At 43.6% G+C, this 21,995-nt stretch overlaps 1 protein-coding gene across 1 annotated transcript; it reads right to left on the minus strand.

Moving 5' to 3' along the window:
- Positions 1-3,997: 3,997 nt before the first annotated feature.
- On the minus strand, positions 3,998-5,765 carry RASSF10 (Ras association domain family member 10). Its single transcript, XM_055281312.1, has one exon. The coding sequence runs from the start codon at positions 5,540-5,542 to the stop codon at positions 3,998-4,000; it is 1,545 nt and encodes a 514-aa protein (XP_055137287.1). The 5' UTR covers positions 5,543-5,765.
- Between the last annotated feature and the right edge of the window lie 16,230 nt (positions 5,766-21,995).

Consider the following 21,995-nt stretch of genomic DNA (forward strand, 5'->3'; position numbering starts at 1 on the left):
TTTGCTAGAGGTGGGTATGGAGAAGCACAAAATCAAATATGTTTTATGGCATCGCTTTCTAAGAATAGCCTTTTCCACTAGACTCAAGATGAAAAACATAACGAATATTTTCTTTTTATAACTCTGATTCAATTTGGTATCTCCTTAGTCCTACTTCTGTAGAGTTTCTGCCCCTTCTGTTCTCAGATCATTGACCAATTCTGATATGAGATAAAATTCTATTAATATTACCTTAAGCAAGTACTCAGGGAAGGAAAAAAAATGGAAAGGAGAGAAAACACCACACCCTCTTAACACTTCTGATCCACGGGCCCACCCTTGCTGTTTTAAGAATATTTTAAGTCAGTGATTGTCAGCTTTGGCTTCCTGAGGCCACGAAGAATTAATCGGTAAATTTTGATTAAAATATTTTCCTAACAAAATATAATATCTAATGAAAGCTAAGCTGTAGTGAAACAGGCACGCTCATGCATAGCTGATTGTAATTAGAACAAATCTTTTGAAAAGCAATTTGGCAGTGAGTATCAAGCCTCTAAATGTTTGTACTCTGACCTGGGAATTCTCTTTCTGGAAACCTATCTTATTGTGGGGAGGGTGGGAGTCTAATTAGGTAAACAGATACATGCACAAAGAAACTTATTACGGTGTTATTTTATAACAGTAAAAAAAAGTATGGGAAACAAACTGATAACATGCGCAGTTCTGTAAACTATGGTATATCCACCAGATGGGTGGATCTGTTTACAGGCAGTCTGTCAAAACCTGAGTATAAACATGTATACACAATCTTATCAAAATTATATATTTTTAAATACAGAGGCAAATACGAAATCTGCACAATTCAGAAGGTTTGGAAGTAAATATACCAATCTTGGTAGTGACAGGTTTTTGGTACAGAGATTTAGAATGACTTTTCTTGCCTTTTTATTTATGTTATTTTCAGGTTTATCGTAAGGACTATAGTGTACACAACTTTTCTAATCAGCAAAAAATAAACACACTTTATAAGGAAATAAACAAACATAGAGATGCCATATGGAATCTTTTGGTTTGGGAGATGGCTGAGACTGGGATAACTCAGATCAAAAATACAATAAATTATCTCAGTTACAAAAAAAAAAAAAAAAAGGGTGGGGCTGACCGGTAACGGACCTACATTTCATACCCTTCTTAAGTTTGCTGGTTTCTGCCCAGGATTTCCATTAGAGCTGGAGAATAGGAGCTGAATTAATTTTCCCAGGGGCCCTGAAATCCTGACATTGGTACATTCCCCATGATGCATTTATTCTCATTCTTAGTGCCATGGTGACCATAAACGTGAATTAAAACTTGAAGTATTTAGCATTTATTAAGCACTTCCTATGCACAGGCACTGTTTTGGTGCTTTTTATACCTGTATTTCACCTTTCTCAGGCTTGCAAAAGCTCTTAGTAAAAAGAACTATTGTCTCCTTCCTCCCTGCTCCCCCACGCCAGCCTGTTCTACACATTCCTTTCTTCTACTCACAGAGGGTGCCTTTTAGGAATATAATTGATTTGGATAAAAGAAAAAAAATGGGCCAACTAGGCTGCCATTTGTTATCAATAAAGCCTCGCAGCTGCCTGAACAGTTGACTAAATAAGCACCTTCAAATGGTCAGGACAGGGAAGGTTCTAGAAACAGGGCACCAGAAAATCCCACAGGCCTTCTGCTTGTGATGTGGCTTATTTGCTTTACAGGCGTCAAGCATATTTGCTGACGTCAGCAGCCCATCAAAGTTTAAAATAATAATAGTGAAAAGGAAAACAGCCCCTTTCTGCCAGGCAGTTCTGTTCTGCCAACTTCTGCGTTCTTTTTGAGTTAATAAACGTCCAAGAATCACTCCCCTACCACCCTGAGGGGGAAAAACAGCACAATAATTTTAAAACCACCAGGTCAGCCCATTGTCAGCATAAACCATTCAGACAAGTAGCATTTTGTCACACTCTAATGAGGATTTTACCTCTGCCTCAAAATGAAAGCTATCATTAGGTTTCGTGTTTATGGGATCAAATGATTGTCTGGGGATGGTGGGTTTTTTTTCAGTCCTTTCCTCATTTTAATCATGTTCAAGACCAAATGCATAGACATTTCCTGCATCAGATGAAACTAAAAAACCACAGTTACGCCAGCTAATGTCTTTTGAAAACATCAATTAAGAAAATGGTCTTTAAATTCCCATTTTTACTTGAAAATCTGCAAACAGGCACACATGTTGTAATACCAGGGCAGTGGTGGTGGCAGTGCGGGGTGGGTGGGGGGTGCTGTCTCTAAAAAGGAGACAGCACAAACAGTGGTTTGAGGAGGTCATAAGGGTAGGCTCCCATTGGCAACAAGCAGAGAATCTCTGCAAGGGAAGGAACTTCTGTATAAAGCAAGACCTCTTAAGTTATCTTCACATGTAGTGTTGAAACTGGAGCCAGCCCCTCAAGAGTAGGTTGATAAGAGGCTTCTGCACCATGCTGGTACCACACACATGCCCCATTGTTAATAACCTTCTCAGGACAGATTAGATCCCACATTCCTCAGAAGTACCGAGCTGCAGAGGGAAATCGGCCAGCAGGCTCCTTCCGCGGGTCCAACAACTAGCTAAAACTGATAAGTTTTAATTGAAATAACTGGAACAATTACACGGAGTCCACACCAGCTCTGTCGCCAGCTACTGAGATGGTGTTGCACTTGCATCTCCTGGCATGTGCATAGGCATGTGCCAGACAAGAGTAATTCAAGTTCTTAACTCACTTTTTATCTTTTTTTCCATGGCTACGTGCCATCGTTAATCAAATTGTTCACCCAAAAAGTACTATGAGATTGTTTTATTTTTTTTCTTTTCTGGCCTTATCTAGGAAACCCTGATATTTACACTATCTCAATTTAAGTTTGAACAAGTAACTAATTAATCTCTGACAAAATATACTGAAGTTAGACGAGTCTGGGTAAAATCCGTTGAGGTCATGGTTGGTTTTACTCACATAGCTGAATTTAAAAGCTGAACGCTAAAACATCTTTGCTTTCAAAGAGTGCTTGTTAGACAGCAAGTTTTGTTTTGCATAACTTGAATTCTGCTACTTCCTTTTATTTTTTTCTGAAATAACAGTGATTGAGTCAATGAACTGGCAATATGAATTAAAGGACAACACACCTGCCTTTGTAGGGACAGATCCCAAAGGGCCCAGATTAAATTTTAACCACGATTATGTTTGCCAGGATTTTATATCTCAAACGATTATGTTTGGCTTTTGTAATAATAAAAGGTTATTTTGGGAAAAGAATTCCCTTTTAACATCTATCGTGTTTACTAGGAGGAAATACAAGGTTAGACTTCGATACAGTTTAGCCTTTGAAAGAAAATAAAAGACAAATTATTTAGCAGATGGGTAATTCCCAAATCTACAGAAATGTAAACAGCCAGGATTTTGGTGCCTATGGGTTTTATCAAAGATGTAAGAAAGGCAGAGACCGACACCAGTGCGTCCTCTTTGGCTAGTTTTAACACGTTTACAGTCACAATTAACATTCAAGGAATTTCCTTTTCATCCAAGTGTTTCTTTTAAAGCACTTCATACCACAGACTAAAGTTCTAGCTGCCATCAGTCCTTCCCATACAGAAGAGTAGCGAAATCTCCATAATACTTCCTGACTTTGAAAATGGGCTCGGACCACGTCAATTTCCTTGGGGTGTTTGTTTTCCAATATAGGGGGTTCTCGCCTCCTCCCTCCTTCCCTCTCTTTAAAGAGCTTGTATTGAGGATCCTACTTCTTCGTCCCTCACCCTGCTCTGCACTCATCCCGGAGCTAGATGAGCGCGAGGCTGGGCAGGCGTCCTAAGCCATCCCCTGGCCCAGCCCAGTAGGAGCGCTGCTGTCCGGTCGGAGCTCTGGGCTCGCAACAGCCTGGTTTCAAGTCCCTGAGCCGGCCGGCCCACTGCATTCTGCAAGAAAAAAAGAGATCCCTGTTCCCCCCCCCCCGCCCCCCACCCCTACACAAGGGATTCGCACATGGGCACGGAATCCGAGTCTTGGCTATGCATAGAGCTCAGTCCCGTATCCGAGTCTTCGTCGTTGCCAGGACCGCTCTTGGCCAGTCCACGGGCCTGGTCCACCCACATGTCGGCGCAGGCTTGAGGCCCAGGTTCCCGCGAGGGACCGCCAGAGCCAGGAGCCCCATCCGGTGCCACCGTCAGCTCCAAAGTGTGCAAAGTTTGCAGAAGGCCCTGTAGCTCGCGCTCCTTGCTGTCCCATTGCTGCTGGCTGTAATCCAAGTCCGACTTGACGGCCTCTAGGTCCGTGTTGAGCCGCAGCCCGATGTAAAGGCTGGTGCTGAGCTGCGTCCTGACCCGTTCCTGCTCCAGCAGCAGCTCGCCGTCGGGGCCACCGTCGGGCTCCAGGGGCTCCTCCCGCGCCGCCAGCTCCTCCTGGCGCCGCCGCATCCACCTCTGGTTGAGTTCCTCCTGAATCTCGGCTGAAAGGCGCTCCAGCAACTCCTCTTGCTGAACCCGTTGCTCCTGAAGTCGCAGCAAGTCGTCGCAGCGCCGGGCCAGCTCCTCCAGCGCCGCCGCCTGCGCCTCGCCGTCTAAAGGGGATGCCGCCTCCGCCGCCGCCACCTCCGCCGCCTCCGCCTCCGCCTCCGCCGCCACCTCTTCTGGCTCCTCTCCCGGGCTGGACCCGTCGAGCTCGATGCCTGCCCCAACCAAGTAAGTGTCCTGCACGTAGTTGACCCCGTGACGCCGCATGCGGTCCAGGTGCACCTTGGCCTCGTAGCGATCGATCTCGCGGTCCAGCTCGTGGAGCCGCTGCACCTGCTGGCGAATGGTGTGGTCCTGGGAGAGCACCAGATGCACCAGCGTCTCCATGCGCTCCACCGACGCGCTCTCGTGGGTCCGCGGCGACGAAGAGCAGGACGAGGCAGTGGACGACGAAGTGGACGAACAGGACGACAGTGGCTGCTGCTGGCGCCGCCGGTTGAGCTTGGCCAGTTTGCGAAAGGCCTTGCGCACCACTCTCCGCTGTTTCTCCTGGGTCATGGCCAGGCTGGGCCGCGCCGGGGACCCGCGGGCCGGACAGGGGCGCTCTCGGCTCAGCACTACGCGCGCCTCGGCGCTGCGGGGGCCGGCGTTAGGCAGCGATGCCTCGCTGCGCACTAGCACAAAGCGCACATTCTCTTGCTCTTCGCCCCAGGCAGCCCAGAGGCGCAAGATGCGCGTCTTGTTGGGGAGGATGCGCTCAAAGCCGCGCCACTTCTCCACGATGCAATAGCACTGCGGGGGCCCGCACAGCATGCCCTGCGGCAGCGCCTCGTCGTCGTCCTCGTCGTCCTCGTCCGGGGGTTCGGGCAGCTCTCCCGGGCCATGCGAATCGCCGGCCGATCCCCGCCGCCGGCTCCGCCGCTGTCTCCGTCGCCGCCGGCAGCCGTCCTCCAAAAGCACTTGCACAACGTCGGAGCAAGTGGTGCGGCGGGAGAGGCCGGACACCAGCTTCTCTTCCTGGCAGATCCACACCGATATCTTCCTTTCCGAAGGATCCATGGCGCAACCAGGGCGCAGGTGGCAGGTCCGGCCGGGGTCTGCTGGGGCGGCGAGGACAGCAAGGGCAGCCCAGTAGCTCTGGGATGGGAGAGGAGCCCGTGCCCCACTCCGGCGGCTGCACTAGCCCTGTTCCCCCGCTGCGCACCGAAGGCAGGCTGGAAAGCGACTGCGGCTGTGGTCACGGTTGCAGCTGCGCTCTACCCGGACGACGGGCGCTCCCGGGGCAACGCGCCCGGGACCGGCTCCCGCCGCTCTGGCTCTGCCCAAGGTGCCCGGGACCTCCGGGTTTTGCTCCTCCCCACATGGCTCCACCCCTTCCCGCCCCCAAGGCCCAGAGCTGTGGCTGGAAGTGCAGGAGGCTCATGGCCCAGGCCCGCCCTTCGCAGCCTTGCCGCGCCCCGTGCGCCCCGTCCGCCCCTCGCTCGCGGTGCAGGCATCCTGAGTCTCGGCCCTTTTCTCCAAATCGCTGCTCTGCCATGCGCCTACGCAAGGAAAGATGCAAGGGCCCCTCCACTTCAGGGAGTGGAGCTCGCGCCTCGGCACGGATCAGCTGTGCGTCTCCCTTGGGCTACTGGCTCTTCCTCTCCTTGTGTCTATAGCTAGCTGGACGCATCGTAACTTTATCTTCTCATCTTTCCTGGCGCCCCCAGGCATTTCCTGGTCCCTCGATTCAGCGGCGTCTGGGGAGTGCACTTTGCACAGACAGGGAAACCGAGGCACTCAGCGGTCTCCAATGGAGACGCTGTAATCGCATTCCACGACCAGCTAGCGCTATAAGCGCTGCCTCTAACGCGGAAGGCCTCCCAGTCTTCCTCGACAGGAAGCAATATTTGCATATCTAAGGAGAACAAGATTCGGCAATGTGCTCCGGGAGCAAGTGCAGGCATGGAACGGTCTGGGCTGGAGGGGGACAGACGTTCAGAGGCGGGGCTGCCCGTTCCCTGTAGTGTCACGTAAGTGGGTCTCCACGTCACCTTCACCTCAGCTTCCCACAGCCTTCTTGGGAGAGGGGCTCCTCATTCTAGTGGGAGTTCAGGGCCCAGACCCAAGTCACAAACTATTTTTATGCTTTCCACCTCCATAAGGGGAAACTGTGAAGGCTTCTGGCATTTTCTAATATTCAGATGTGGTCCAGAAGAGATAACAGCCAAGCTTTACAGGACAAGAAACCCAAGGCCACAATGCAAATGAACTTGTTTCATCCTTAACTGCTGATGAGGATGGTCCATTGAGTGCAAGGCTTGCCCTGAACTTGTCCTTGTGAGCACAGGTGTAATAATAAGCTCACTCCCTTTCTTCAAGACCTTGGATGGCTCCTCATTGCCTCTTGGCTAAAGCACTTTTGTTCATTGAGTGATTCACTCAGCAAATATTTATTGAGTACCTACTGTGCTCCAGGTCCTACGCTAGGGATGTGACAATGAACTAATCGCCAGTTCTGGCTTGCGAGGAGTTCACAATCTAGTGGGAGAGCACAGCCAAGTAAACATTCCCAACACAATGTCCTGTGTCCTCTGATAAGGGAGAGCATGAGGTTCTGGGGGAATCTGGAGTGGCATCCAACCCATCTCGGAGGGGCAAGGAAGGCTTTCCCCCAGAAGAGGTGTCTTAGACAAGACCCAAAGGACCATTAGAGTCTGCCAAAAGGAAAGCAGATGGAGGGGAGGGACAAGCAGCATTCTAGAAGGGATTGTAGTGCAGTCAGGAATCAAGAGCATGTTAGTTACGGGGGCTGTCAGGAATTTGAGAGGAGTGTCTAAAATTGAAGTTGGATAATTGAACAGAAACGGGATCAGGAAGGGCCTTTAATTCCATGCTTATGTGTTTGGATTTATCTTAAAGACAATGAGAACACATAGAGTGCAAATCTGGAGTCAGAACAGCCAAGTAAAAATTTCAGCACCACTTACTAGCTCTATAACCTTAGGAAAAGTATTAATCTCTCTGAGCTTCAGTTTCCTGGTCTGTGAAATGGTGATAATAAAAATAACTCCCTAATAGAACTGGTGTAACAATTAACTGCCTGGGCCTGGTAAATCCCCAGTAGTTCTATTGGGGGGTTGGAAAGGTGGGAGGTGTATTAGTTTTCTATTGCTATGTAACAAATTATCACAAACTTACTGACTTAAAGCAACACCCATCTATTACTTCACTGTTCTGTAGATCACAAGTCAAACTTGGCATGGCTGCTGCATCCTTTGCTCAAGATGTCCGAGGCAAAAGGCAAGGTATAGGCTGGTTCAAGTTCCTGGCTGAAGGCTCTGGGGGAAGACCCACTTCCAAATCCATTCAGGTTGTTTGCATGATCTGGTTCCTCTCAGTTGTAGGTCTGAGGTCCCCATTCTCTTGTTGGCTGTCCTCCAGGGTCACTCTCAGCTCCTACAGGACTCTCTCAGATCCCTTCTGTAGGATATCCACCCCCCTCCCCGCAACTTTAAAGTCAGCAACCACATGTCAAATCCATCCGGTCCTCCTTTGCTTCTAATTAATCTACCATCCTCTTCTGCCACTAGCTAGAGAAAACTCTGCTTTTAAAGTGCTTGATTAGTCAAATCCACTTGGATAATTTCTCTATCTTAAGGTTGACTGATTAGTAACCTTAACTATATCTGAAAAAACCCTTTTGCTGTGTACTGTAATATAATCACCAAAGTAGCCCCCAGGGAGATGGAGGTTATGGGGCTGTCTTAGAATTCTGCCTACCATAGGGCATAACATGAACAGATTTTGATTTTTTAAAGATCCCTCTGTTTGTATTGAAGACAATGGGTGGGGGTGGGGGATGACAGGCAAGAAAGCCTTTTAGAAGACTATCACGTTCATTCAAGGAAGAGATGATGACCTATACTGAGAATAGTGGCAGTGAGAAGACTGGACACAATTGAGAGCTATCAAGGAGGCGGGAGAGGCAGGACTTGGTAATAGATTGACGAGAGATTTCCTTCTCCCTCGAATGGTGTCAAAGCCCACTTCTCCAGCTTCTCACTTACATGTGGGCTATCCCTTCTTCTTTTCCTCTCACACAGGATTGCTAGAGCTTTGTAGTCAGCTGCCATCCCTGCTGGATTCTAAGCTCCACAAGGGCAGGGATCATATCTCTTTTGCTCACTTTTGAATCCTTTACATTTAGTGCAATCCCTGACACATTCTAGGTTTACTCAGTATCTGTTGAATAAATTAATGAATCAATGAAGGAATCCTACATTTTAGCAAGCCAATACCTCATCCATCCAGAAGAACTCCTGCATCTTGATGTATCCACACTTTTGTACATGCTTTTCCCACTAATTAAGATTCCTCCTAAACAACTGGAGAACTTTTACTCACTCTTCAGAAGCTCAGGTAAAGGTCACCTGCTCTGGGAGTCCTTTCTTTCCTACTCCAGAAAGAACTGGTTCCCCGCTCTTCTTCTGCGTCTATTAATGCGGAGGTTACATTGTGCGGTGATGCATTTTTTATGTCTGTTTACTCCCACAAGAGTAGAGCTTTTCAAAAGAAAAGATTGTCTCTGTCCTATTTACAGTTTAGTCCTCAGTGCCTAGGGTGCCTGGCACATGGCAGGTTCTCCATCTTTCCGTATGTTTTAAGGAACACTCAGATGAATAATGTCTAAGATATTGTGCTACCCTCAAGATAACTTCTTTCTAGAAGCAGACAAATACATGGAATCCCTGTTGTAGTAATGATATATATGAAATTCCTGCTGGACTAATTAAAGGATAGAATGATTGTATGGGTGCTAGGAAGGATGCAGAAGGCAGGCTTCAATAAATGGGGAGGAGGGGTTGAGGGCATTCTTGGTGGGAGAAAATACTTGAGTTAAAATGCTAAAATGAGTATGCATGTGGTCATGTACTGGTGTTTTAGAGTGTGTGTTTTGGAGTCACCCTGCCTCATTTCAAATACCAGCTATAAGCTTTCCAACCCTCAATCTTCTCACCAGGAAAAAAGTATAATATTGGAACCTTCCTTATAGAGTTGTCATTACATGAAATGAAATAATGCACAATATATAAAAGATCTAGTGTAGTGACTGGCACATAAAACATGCTCAATAAAACACAGCTAGCGTTGTCAAGAAATTGTATTAAGTACCTACTGCATGCTATGTCCTGGGCTATGTGTTGAGGATCCGTGAATGAACTGGACAGACATGGTCCCTGACCTTAGAGATGTCATAGCCAGGATTAGTGTGGTTTAGCATGGATTTCTTAAGTTAGGCTAGGCTGTAATAACAAACAGGGCCAAACGTGTATAATGGCTCAAACATCACAAAGGTTTATTTTTCACTCAGATAATAGTCAAAAGAAGATGTCCTGGTTGGGAGGTGGCCTTATTCCTGGTTCCTTCCATCTCGTGACTCCAAAATCCTCTAGACTTCATCATCATGTATATAGAGCCAGAGGAAGAGGAGAGAGTATGGAGGGGCACACCCTCTTCTTTAAGGCATTGGCTGAAAATTGAGCTCATATCCCATTGGCTAGAACCCAGTCACGGCCACTGGTAATGGCAAGGAGGCTAGGAACTGCAATGAGTGTCTCGGAAGAGGAAATGGGTTTTCATGAACAGCTAGCTGCCTGCCATAAAAATATTTATTTGAAAAATGAGACAAGAGGCATAGAAAGAAGTTCCAAAAGTGTAGGAATTGCAAACTGGTGGTCCACCAGCCAAATCTTGCTGCCTTAGACAGAATATACTCTCTGTTTAGCCACAAAAACAACACTCTATTTCACATATGACCCAATTCACATACATTCATGACTCACCTGAGCCCTGTAATCATTTGAGTTGTGACTCTTGCTTCCATACATCCTCCCAGGGTTATCTCATTCACTCCCAGGGGTGTTATACAATTAATATGCCATGGCTTCCGCATCTATTCCAGAATTATCCAAACATGCATATCCAACAGCTTGCTGGCTAGCTCCACTTGAGTATCTGCCAAACATCCAAACCTTTGTCAAATAGATGAAGTTGAATCCATTATTTCTCCCAAAGCCTGTTCTGCCTCTTGTAATGTCTATTTCAGAAAATGGTCCCATCATTCACCAAGCAAGACCTGAAACTTGAGGATCACCCTTGTTCATCACCGTCTACCTCCTTTCCCCACAGGATGTTGAAGTTCTGTGAGGGCAGAGGGTTTTGCATGCTTTTTTTCCTACTTAACCTCCAGCACTTGAGACATCAGCTCTCACACAGTAGACAATAAGTGTTTGTAGAGTGAATGAATGAATGAATGCATTGCCTTAGCTTAGGCCCTCATTTATTTTTAACCTGGATCTTGCACTTTCCTTCAAACCAATTAATTTCCTTGCCTCAAATCCTGCCTCTCTCCCATACTCTCTACTGCATATGTTTGATGACTCCATTATCTTCAGAATCCGGTTCAAGTTCTCAGCAGGACCTATACGTCTCTGTAGGATCTGAGGTCTGCTTGACTCTCAGCCTGTACACTGCAGCCACATCCTCAATCACACAGTTCCCTCTGACCTCTGGCTAATTCCTGTCCACCTTCCAAGTTTCCGCTTAACTTCACCTCCTCCTAAAAGTCTTCTTTGGCAGCAACATCCTCTCCAGGAAAGAATCCAAACAAAACTGCTTTAGGAAGATTAGTCTACATCAGGTGGCATCAACTGAAGTTATAATACACTTGTGTTAGGAGAACAAAGGATGGGGGGAGGGTGAAGGATGTACTTAAAAATTCAGACTGTGGTTGCTTAATCACTTTAATATAAATAGAGAAGATGCCTTTCAGCACATCACAGATCTTTTGCAGTCTTAATCCTTAGGGCTGCTCTGTCCAATACAGTAGCCACTAGGCATATGGGGCTGTTGAATACTTGAAATGTGTCTCTGTGAATTGATATGGGCTTTGAGCAGAAATACACACCAAATGTCAAAGACTTCATACAAAAAAAGGAATGTACAATATGTTATTAATAATATGTAATCTTGATTACATGTTGAAGTGATACTATTTTGGATATATTGAGTTAAATCATTACAATTATTTTACCTATTTCTTTTTACTTATTTTTTAATGTGGCTACTAAAAGTCTTAAAATACTTATGCAGCTTGAGTTGTGTTTCCATTAGACAGTGCTGCCAGTGGGAAGGCCAAGTAACTTGTAGCAGATCATTTGAACCTTCTCAAGTGTGGACTTACCCTAAATATCCTAAGGTAATAAATCCATCTGGGTTTTGGCTATCTCTGAAGAAAGTCATTCCATAGCTTTTCTGGATTTGTGGTTTAAATGTTTCTGTTTGATGATGACCCTCAAAAGCTTCTTGCTACAGCCTAAGCCAGTCCCCTTAGGCTACCTAAGAAGCATATTCCTGAGGATCACCCTGCAGCTGAATCCAATTGAAAGTTAAAGTATAAATGGTTGCTCCCCAGACAGAATGTCAGTATCCTTGCTCATGCAGCAGCCCTGAGCCTGATAGAAGGTATATAGATTCATGCTATGCCCTGGCCAGAAAAAATACATGGGTTTCATAATAGGAAAAAATATGTTTATGACCTGGGGATAGAGGAGGCATTCATAGACAGAACATAAATTAAAATTCATAAAAGAAAAGCTCAGTAGTATATGATCATATCAAAATTAGAAACTTCTGTTTGAAAACACACACACACACACACACACACACACAGAGAGAGAGAGAGAGAGAGAAATACACTATAATGTTAAGATGTCAAGTAACCCAAGAGAAAATAGATCCTAAAAGGTTAGGATTCAGGATGCATAAAGAACTCCAAAAATTTAGCAAGAAAAAAAAGCTATGCAACACTATGAAAAATGGGTAAAAAGTAGATTAAAGGATTTTACAAAAGAAGAAACATAAATAGCCAACAAACATATAAAATAATGCCCAACCTCACCAGTAATCAGGAAAATGTAAATTTAAGTGAAAGATCATACTCTTTTTTTGCCAGCAGATTGGCAACATTTTTTTAAATTGATGATATATCAATATTGGCCAAGAAAATAGGGGAAGTATCCTCTCAGACACCACTGGTGTAAATACATGTATCTATTTTGGAGATATTTCTACTAAAAAATAAAACTGAGCATACCCTGCATACCATGAAGCAATCCAACTTCACGGAATCTGCTTTAGAAAGACACATGTGTGCACAAAGAGGCGTGTATGGGGTGTTCACTACATTTGTTTTAGCAAACAATGGGAACAATCAAAATGTCCACCAATAAGAGAATGGCTGAATAGGCTGGGGATACCCAAAGCTTGGAAGCTTCAGCAGCAGTTAAATCAAGTGAAGTAGACTGACATGTACAGGTAATAACAAATCCTCCAGAGGTATTGTTCAGTGCAAAAGATAAGTTGCAGAGTGATATATATGACGTGGCTCCATTTCTACTTTAAAAACACATACACAGAACATGGGTACATATGCATAAAATCACTCCATAGGTTTTCCAGGGGTACAGATATCTGTATATGCGTGCATAGCACAAGATCTTTAAAAATATTCAGCAAACCTAAAGCAGTGAATCCTCCTAGAAGAATGTGGACATTTACAGAAGGAGAGACAAAGAGGAATTTAACTCTATCTTGTAATGAATTTACAAGAGGAATTGATTCACATGTTATGTCATTATGCAATTATAATGTGTAATTTAAGTGAAAGGGCTTGGGTTGGGATCCCTAAATCTTGGTTCTGCCTTAGACCAGCAGCCCCCAACATTTTTGACATCAGGGACTGGTTTTATGGAAGACAATTTTTCAATGAACTGGGTGGGTGGGGGGGGTGGTTCCGGATGCTTCAAGCGTGTTACATTTATTGTGCACTTTATTTCTATTATTATTTCATTGTAACATATAATAAAATAATTATACAACTCACCATGATGTAGAATCAGTGGGAGCCCTGAGCTTGTTTTCCTGTAACTAGACAGTTCCATCTGGGGGTGATGGGAGGCAGTGACAGATCATCTGGCATTAGATTCTCGTAAGGAGCATGCAACCTAGGTCCCTCACACGCGCAGTTCATGATAGGGTTCACACTCCCATCAGAATCCAATGCCATCACTGATCTGATGGGAGGTGGAGCTCAGCTTCAGTCACTCATCTGCTGCTCAACTCCTGCCATGTGGCCCAGTTCCTAAAAGGCCGCAGACCCATATCAGTCCGCAGCCCGAGGATTGGAGACCCCTGCTCTAGACCTTTCATTTACCTGCCTGTGTCTCTTTTGTGTGTACCAGGCCCCAGGGTAACCTTTGCAAATCTCTGTTTCCTGTACCCTAGTGGAACTTAAGTAACCCACTACTGTATCTCAAGGGGTTGTGAAGATTAAGGAGGAGTCTACTGGGGCATCTGTTTCAAAGTATGTGCTTTACACTGGATTCTTTCTTTTCTCTTCCAGATAAGATTTTTAGAAGACAGCAGTTTCACAGTGGCAGCAGAGCCCTCTGCTAAATCCTCATATTGGATGTCAAAGGTGGCATGTCATTCAACCCAATGGTTTTTTTTAGTCATTTGTCTTCCTAACACCTATAAGAGGTAAGACATAGCTCCCTTACCCATGAGCAAACTGAGGCCAGGGAAAAGGAATTGGCCAGTTTCCCAGCTCACAAAGCTCTGTGGGAGCTAGTGTTTTGTTTGGAGCTTCTGCCTGTCCAATCTGTCAGTCACGGTTCATGGCCACCATGGAACACCCAACACCGGAACTTCCGCCCTTAATCATACTGAGCCATGAAAAAGTGTGGCTGAAACCTACTGTCTGAATCAGATCCTTGTAATGATTAACCCCAGAAAATGATCTGCAAAATGCATTTACAGAAACATGCAGCTGCTCTCAAACACACCGGAGGAAATTTGGGAGCTGCTGCTCTTGTCCAAGGGCACTAACCCACCCCTGATGAGACTGAGCTCCAGGCTGGGGCAGAGATGCTGGGCTGTCATACTCAGAGACATGGCCTCTCAAAGTGAGGTCAAGAGGCCACCTATCCAGAATTGCCTGTGGTGCTTATTAAAATGCAGATTCCTGGGTCTCATCCTAGAACTAGTAAATCAGAATCCCTGGGGGTGGTCCAGGAATCTGCATTTAAAGCAGGGATTCTTATGCACACTAAAGGTTGGACCTAACTGTACCAGGAGGGAAGAACCAGAGACAAGAGTGCTCATAGCCCAAATGCTCTTTAGCCATCTTGGCCCCATAGATGGCAGTGATACATATATCACATGCGTACACAAGAGGATGAAGGTAACTATGACAGGCGAGAAACAGTTGCCCCTGGGAAGGAAGAGAAGGAAAGACAGGGCAGAGTAGAGAAGGAACTACTCTATTATCCTCTTTAGAATCTTGTATCTTTGGTGGAATCATAGGTTACAAAGATGATAACATAGAAATGTTTAGGTAAGAGAGTCTAAGGTAGCAGTGACTTCAGTCTCCTGAAAGACATTCTGCAAGATATTTAGCATTCTTAGTCTTTTTTTTTTTTTTTTTTGAGACCGAGTCTCACTCTGTCACCCAGGCTGGAGTGCAGTGGCATGATCTCGGTTCACTGCAACCTCTGCTTCCTGGGTTCAAGTGATTCTCACTGCCTCAGCCCCTCAAGTAGCTGGGATTACAGGCATGTACCACCACACCCAGCTAATTTTTTTATTATTTATTTATTTATTTATTTATTTATTTATTTATTTGTTATTTTTTTAGTAGAGACAGAGTTTCACCATGTTGGCCAGCCTGGTCTCAAACTCGTGATCGCAAGTGATCCGCCCACCTTGGCCTCCCAAAGTGCTGGGATTACAGGTGTGAGCCACGTCTTTGTTCCAGCAAAACCAACCTAGTCCCTGATTCACAAATCATCCTGAGAATGTACAGCACTTACAGCCAGAAAGAAGTCTCTGGAGCAAAAAGCATTGCATATTCAATGGTCTATGACATCACCATCGAAGACTCTGTCAAAAGGGGTTTTGTCTGATTAATTTTCATTATCTGTTGTTACCCAGCTAATGAAAGGTGATACTGTTAATGAGTGTGTGAACGAGACAGTGTCTTCGTTACCACCTCTGAAACATTCCCAGCTTTTTCAGGGGCGAATAGCCCTGACCCAAAGTGTGTCCTTTCTTCATCGTAGGGAGATACAAACTCTTTCTCTCCAAGTACTCCAACACCAATTCTTGTGTGTCACAACCCAGAACACAATATGAGGCTTGTGCTTGAGTTACTGCTGTTTTATGTGCCAAAAAAAATGGTAGCTTTTTTTCAGTGAAGTTGATAGAGTTGGAAGACATTTTAATACCACATTTATTGGTTTGAAAGCATGATTGTTTTAGTAGCTGGTGCAAATTTCAAGGAACACATAACTCCCTTTAAGAAATATTGTTTCTAAGAAATTACATTTGACTAAATTTGGAAGCTTTAATGCAAATAACTTTCAAACAATGAAACCATATTCACAAGGAGAGGCTTTTATTTTCTCCTCTGAGGAAGAAATGGAGACATGTTTCCTATTGTCTTTATGTCCATCTGGACAGAAAAGGAAGTCTGTGGGCTAGACAAGCAAAAATAGGTTACATCTGGGTAGCCCAGCAGTCTCTCCCTGACTGCTGAAGAAGCTCCTCTTTGTTTCATTCCTGAAGCACGGCGTTGTTTTCTTGGACCCGTGCATCGAGTTAAACCTGAGTTAGACTATGGATCCCTTACACTTGATTTTATGATTGTAAGACTTACACAAATGCAAGCCTAGAACACAATTGAACTCTTATTTGCTTACATCTCCATGAACAGGAAAGAAGCCAGTTAATCTTATAAAAGTTTTGCCTGGTTGCTTTCTCTTTTATACCTATTATTAAGCTATAAAATGAAATCACCAAATTACAAATCTGCGAGTATTTGCTACTTCACAATAAATATTTAAGAATTTTACAAAACAAAACTGTGCCATAAAAAGTATTTCATCCATATGATCTTACAGTTCCACTTCTAAGAATACATATAACCCAAAAGAATTGAAAGCAAGATCTCAAAGATATTTGTATACCTGTGTTCGTAGCAGATTATCCACAATAGCTAAAGGTGGAAGCAAGCCAAGCGTCCATCAATGTATGAATGGATAAATACAATGTGGTATATACAAACAATGAATTGTCATTCAGCCTTTAAAAAGGAAGGATATTCTGGGCTGGGCACGGTGGCTCAAGCCTGTAATCTCAGCACTATGGGAGGCCGACAGAGGTGGATCACCTGAAGTCAGGAGTTCAAGACCAGCCTGACCAACATGGTGAAACCCTTTCTCTACTAAAAATACCAAAAAAAAAAAAAAAAAAAAAAATAGCCAGGTATGGTGGCGGGCACCTGTAATCTCAGCTACTCAGGTGGCTGAGGCCAGGGAATCGCTTGAACCTCGAAGGTGGCGGTTGCAGCAAGCCGAGATTGCACCACTGCACTTCAGCCTGGGTGACAGAGCGAGACTCTGTCTCAAAAAAAAAAAAAAAAAAAAAAAAAAAAGAAGGAGATTCTGACACATGCTATAACATGGATGAACCTTGAGGACATTATGATAAGTGAAATAACCCATTCAGAAAATAGACAAAATCTGTATGACTCTACTTATATGAGATATCTAGATCAAATTCAAGAGACAGAAAGTAGGATGATGGTAATCAGGGGCTGCAGTGAAGGAGGAATGTTACTGTTTAATGGCATAAAGTTTCAGTTTTGTGAGGTGAAAAGAGTTCTAGAGATGGACGGTGGTATTGGTTGCACAGCAATGTAAACATACTTAATGCCATTGAAAGTGTCACTTAAAAATAGTTAAAATGGTAAGTTTTATGTTATGTGTATTTTACCGTAATTTAAAATAATAATTTTTGAAAGTATTTCAGATTTTATGCCAAAGTTCTTATTAAGGGAACTTTCAATTTTTTCAAAAAGGTTTAAAATACTTTCCACCTAACTTTCAAAGTAAATACAACTTTCAAATTAAATACAGGGAATTTAATTAATTCCCTGGGACTTTCAGGAAACCAAACTTCTGAGCACTGTTTATTTGAAGAAAGCCTTCCTTTTTCCCTCTCCTTTGCATAATTTCTCCCTAGTGCTGTATGTTGGTCAGCTTTGTTAGCTATTTGTGCTGGTCTGTGGCTTTACTGCTCTAGTCTTTATCAGAAACTTAGGTAAATATTTGCAACCTTGACAAATGATGCTTGGATACTGATAAGTCTTTACATTAAGAAGGATATTCTTAATAAAATTAATGTTCTACTTAGTTCACAAAGCTGTACACAGGATAAATAGCACAAGGCCTGCCGAAGTGCCTGGAGACAGTAGACATGAACGCATGTTGTCCTAGTAGATATTTGCTTATCAAGCACCAGCAAACAATAGAGCTGGAGGGACCCAAAGAGAGCCTAATCTCTGTCCTCTAGAGCACTAGGTTTCTAAGCAGGTCATTTAAAAATGACAGAAGACATGGCTGTAAACCCCTATTTCTATATCAGCTAGTAAAGCATTTGCACATATTTATATATTGGAATTCTGTTCACTCCAAAAAAGGTTTAAATCCCTTTGACCATGAAAATTGGTTGCTTATGACTTCAAACTATACTACAGGGCTACAGTAACCAAAATGGCATGGTACTGGTACATAAACAGACACACAGACCAATGGAACAGAATAGAGAACCCCGAAGTAAGACTGCACACCTACAACTATCTGATCTGTGACAAACCTGATGAAAACAAGCAATGGGAAAAGGTTCCCTATTCAACAAATGGTGCTGGGATAACTGGATACCCATATACAAAGGATTGAAACTGGACCTTTTCCTTAACCATATACAAAAATTAACTCAAAGTGGATTAAGGACTTAAATATAAAACCCAAAACTGTAAAAGCCTGGAAGACAACCTAGGCAATACCATTCAAGACATAGACACAGACAAAGATTTCATGACAAAAATGCCAAAAGCAATTGCAACAAAAGCAAAAATTGACAAATGGAACTTAATTAAACTAAAGAGCTTCTACACAGCAAAAGAAATTATCAACAGAGTAAACAGACAACCTACAGAATGGGAGAAATTTTTTGCAAACTGTGCATCAACAAAGGTCTAATATCTAGCATCTATAAAGAACTTAAAGTTGCAAGAAAAAAAAATCACCCCATTAAAAACTGGGCAAAGGACAGGACAGGAACAGACACTTTTCAAAAGAAGACATACATGTGGCCAACAATTACATGAAAAAGCTCGACGTCACTGATCATTAGAGAAACGCAAATCAAACCACAATGAGATACTATCTCATACCAGTCAGAATGGCTATTATGAAAACGTCCAAAAATGACAGATGCTGGTGAGGTTTTGGAGAAAAGGGAACACTTATACACTGTGGGTGGGAGTGTAAATTAGTTCAACCATTGTGGAAGACAGTGTGGTGATTCCTCAAAGACCTAAAGACAGAAATACCATTCAACTCAGCAATCCCATTACTGGGTAATATACCCAAAGGAATATAAATCATTCCATCATAAAGACGCATGAGTGTATGTTCACTGCAGCACTATTCAATGGTAGACTGGATGAAGAAAATGTGGTACATATACACTATGGAGTACTATGCAGCCATAAAAAAGAACAAGATCATGTACTTTGCAGGGGCGTCTACGGAGCTGGAGGCCATATCCTTAGCAGCCAATGCAGGAAAAGAAAACCAAATATTACATGTTCTCACTTATAAGTGAGAGTCAAATGATGAAAACACATATAGGGAAACAACACACACTGAGGCCTATTTGAGGGTAGAGGGTGGAAGGAGGGAGAGGATCAGGAAAAATAACTAATGGGTACTGAGCTTAAATACCCGGGTGATGAAATAATCTGTACAACAAACCCCCATGACACGAGTTTACCTATGTAACAAACCTGCACATGTACCCTTGAACTTAAAATAAAAATTTAAAAAAAGAAAGAAAGAAAATGGGTTGCTTGACTCTGCACCTTTCCTTCTCTCCTTCTCACTTCCCAACCGTCCTAATTTCATATGGAAATCCATGCAGTTATGGAGAATCCACCTTCAGCAATGGGAATGAACCTAGCACCACATGACCTAGGCTGGATCAATCATCACATGCTATTCCCTGACCCAGTGACTGGTTCAGGGATGGACATGTGACCTAAGAGGGTGTGGTTAGAGTAAACCTCAGGACTTCTGATAACATTGGCAAAAAGATTTTTTTTTTTTTAATGAATGAGGGCATGTAGCCTCACAGAACAGCTGGAAGCCATTTTGCAACCACAGAGATCTGCCAAAGTCTCCCTAAGATGAAGAAACACTGAGATAGCAGAGCCAGGAAATGGCGAGGGGAATGTTGGTCCCTGGTCAAGTTGTTTGAGCTAGCCCTGAAGTTTTTCAAATCTCTGTGGGCTTTTCAATTGCATGAGCTAGTAATTTCCCTTTATTACTTAAGCCAATATGAACCAGCTTTTCTGTTACTTAGAACCAAAAGCATTCTGCTACACCATTGATCCACATCAAACACCCCCTTCCTTTTACAGAAGAAAAGACTAAGTCTCATGGATACTATGTGGCTAGTTAAGAGGAATTGCCTTCCCAGTTCCAGGCCTTTCTCCTTTTACTATTCTAGCCACTTGTGATGGGTTTGGTAACAATGAGTAAAATGTGCATTCTCCTTATTTCTAACCATGGATTGGATATATTCGGAAATACTAAAACTGATTTTCCTCAAGTGTATCTTCTGGCAATTAATGTCATTGCTTTATAGCTACTCTGTACTACGGACCCTTGTGATTCATTAGAAAAAACAAAGGGTCAAATAGTTAGAGAAGGTATAAGGACCTCGTTTCAAATTTTATTTAATTTACAGCTAATTTACCAGCAACTTACACTCAACCATGTATGCTGCTTTGCTATTTTCTTCGAAACTTGTCATGCACTTTCATTTCTTGGTAATCATCCCTCATTACCATTTCTTATCTTTCAAAAACACAGCCTCACCACACTGTATTCTTACCTTTGGTGTCTCCCTCTACAGCTAGAATTTTCAGATTCTGTGGGCTCTTCCTCTGTAAACTCTAAAAATCCTTCCTTTTTTATCTATACATACTATTTCCCCCACTCTAATGGATCTTACCTATCCCCAACCCTAAAATTACCTAACAAAATGCTCATCACATCTTCAAGGAAATGTCCCACAGTGAGAGAAAAGAGAAAAGAACATGTGTTTATTGTGCTAGGAAGATACTAGATACTTTACAGACTATTAACTCATTTAATTTTCACGACCACACCATGGTAAGTAGGTGCTAGTATCTCAGTCTAAAAGTAAGGAAACCGAGGTTGGGTGAGTCATAGGGTTGAATTCCAAACCTAGGTGTGTACAGTTCTAAAGATACTTTCTTCCACTGCTTCTGTTGGACAATAGATTTTGCCCCTTTTGTACCGGCTCCAAAGGATAATGACCGCCTGGATCTCGTGTTGAGAAGACTGAAGCCTCATCCAGGTTGACAGGGAAAGACAAAAGAGATGTCTTGCCAAAGCTTGCCAAGGGGGAAAGTGGCAATCCACACACCACTTATTTCACATTTCTTCAGGCCTGTGCCTCGGGCAGTTCTAGAGGTTTCCCAGGAGAAGGACAGGTGCACCAGGGAGTCTGGCTATAAAGTTTGTACACTAGAATCTGTTGGCAGATTCTGTTGCTTAAAGTTGAGTTTGCTTTCGTACTTTATATCTGAAGAAATGGGAAGTTAGGGAGTTAACCACTGTCTATTGGGAGGTGACTCATGAATCAGAACAGGTGAGAATGTCAGGCTCTGAAATGACCAGCACACTTCTATATGGAATGTACTGGGGCAGCATACCTGCATTCTTTCTCAGAGCAATGTTGACACACTTAAATTTGTGAATAAGGCCTTCCAGGATGTCTTGTTTAGGAAGAACCAGTTCACTTGCTGGTATTTAGGCTTTCTAGGTATCACGAGGGCTTTCTGTCAAAGCATAAACAAGCAGTGAGAAATCATCAGTGTTCTCTCTCTGAAGAGAGAGACACCAGGAAAGGAGAGAGGGTAGCAAGTTAGCAGGCATGGAAAGCTGCCGCTTTGCAGATGTGTTCATCAGGCGTAATCCTTAGCTGGATGTTAGACAGTACCGGACGTTGCACAGCGACTTGTCTGATGGTTGCAAAGATATTGGTCCTCATGTGGGATTATTCAAGATATTCAGAAGGGAAGAGGCTGGATCTGGTTACAAAATGTGTTCCTTAAATACGTAATGAATGAATGAATAAACAATTCAATGGAAATTGGGGCAAATTAAGGATTCAGTAGATGTGAGGTGTATTTGTCTCATGTCCTCATCTGATGAACATCTACCATATTCAGTTGTCTGGGGAGGACTCTTTTAGTGTAGAAACCAAAGAGGCAGATTTGAGGTTCATTTAGAGATGGGGTATTTGGGGCTGGGGG

Source organism: Symphalangus syndactylus, chromosome 6 (genome assembly GCF_028878055.3).
Source record: "Symphalangus syndactylus isolate Jambi chromosome 6, NHGRI_mSymSyn1-v2.1_pri, whole genome shotgun sequence".
Lineage (NCBI taxonomy): Eukaryota > Metazoa > Chordata > Mammalia > Primates > Hylobatidae > Symphalangus > Symphalangus syndactylus.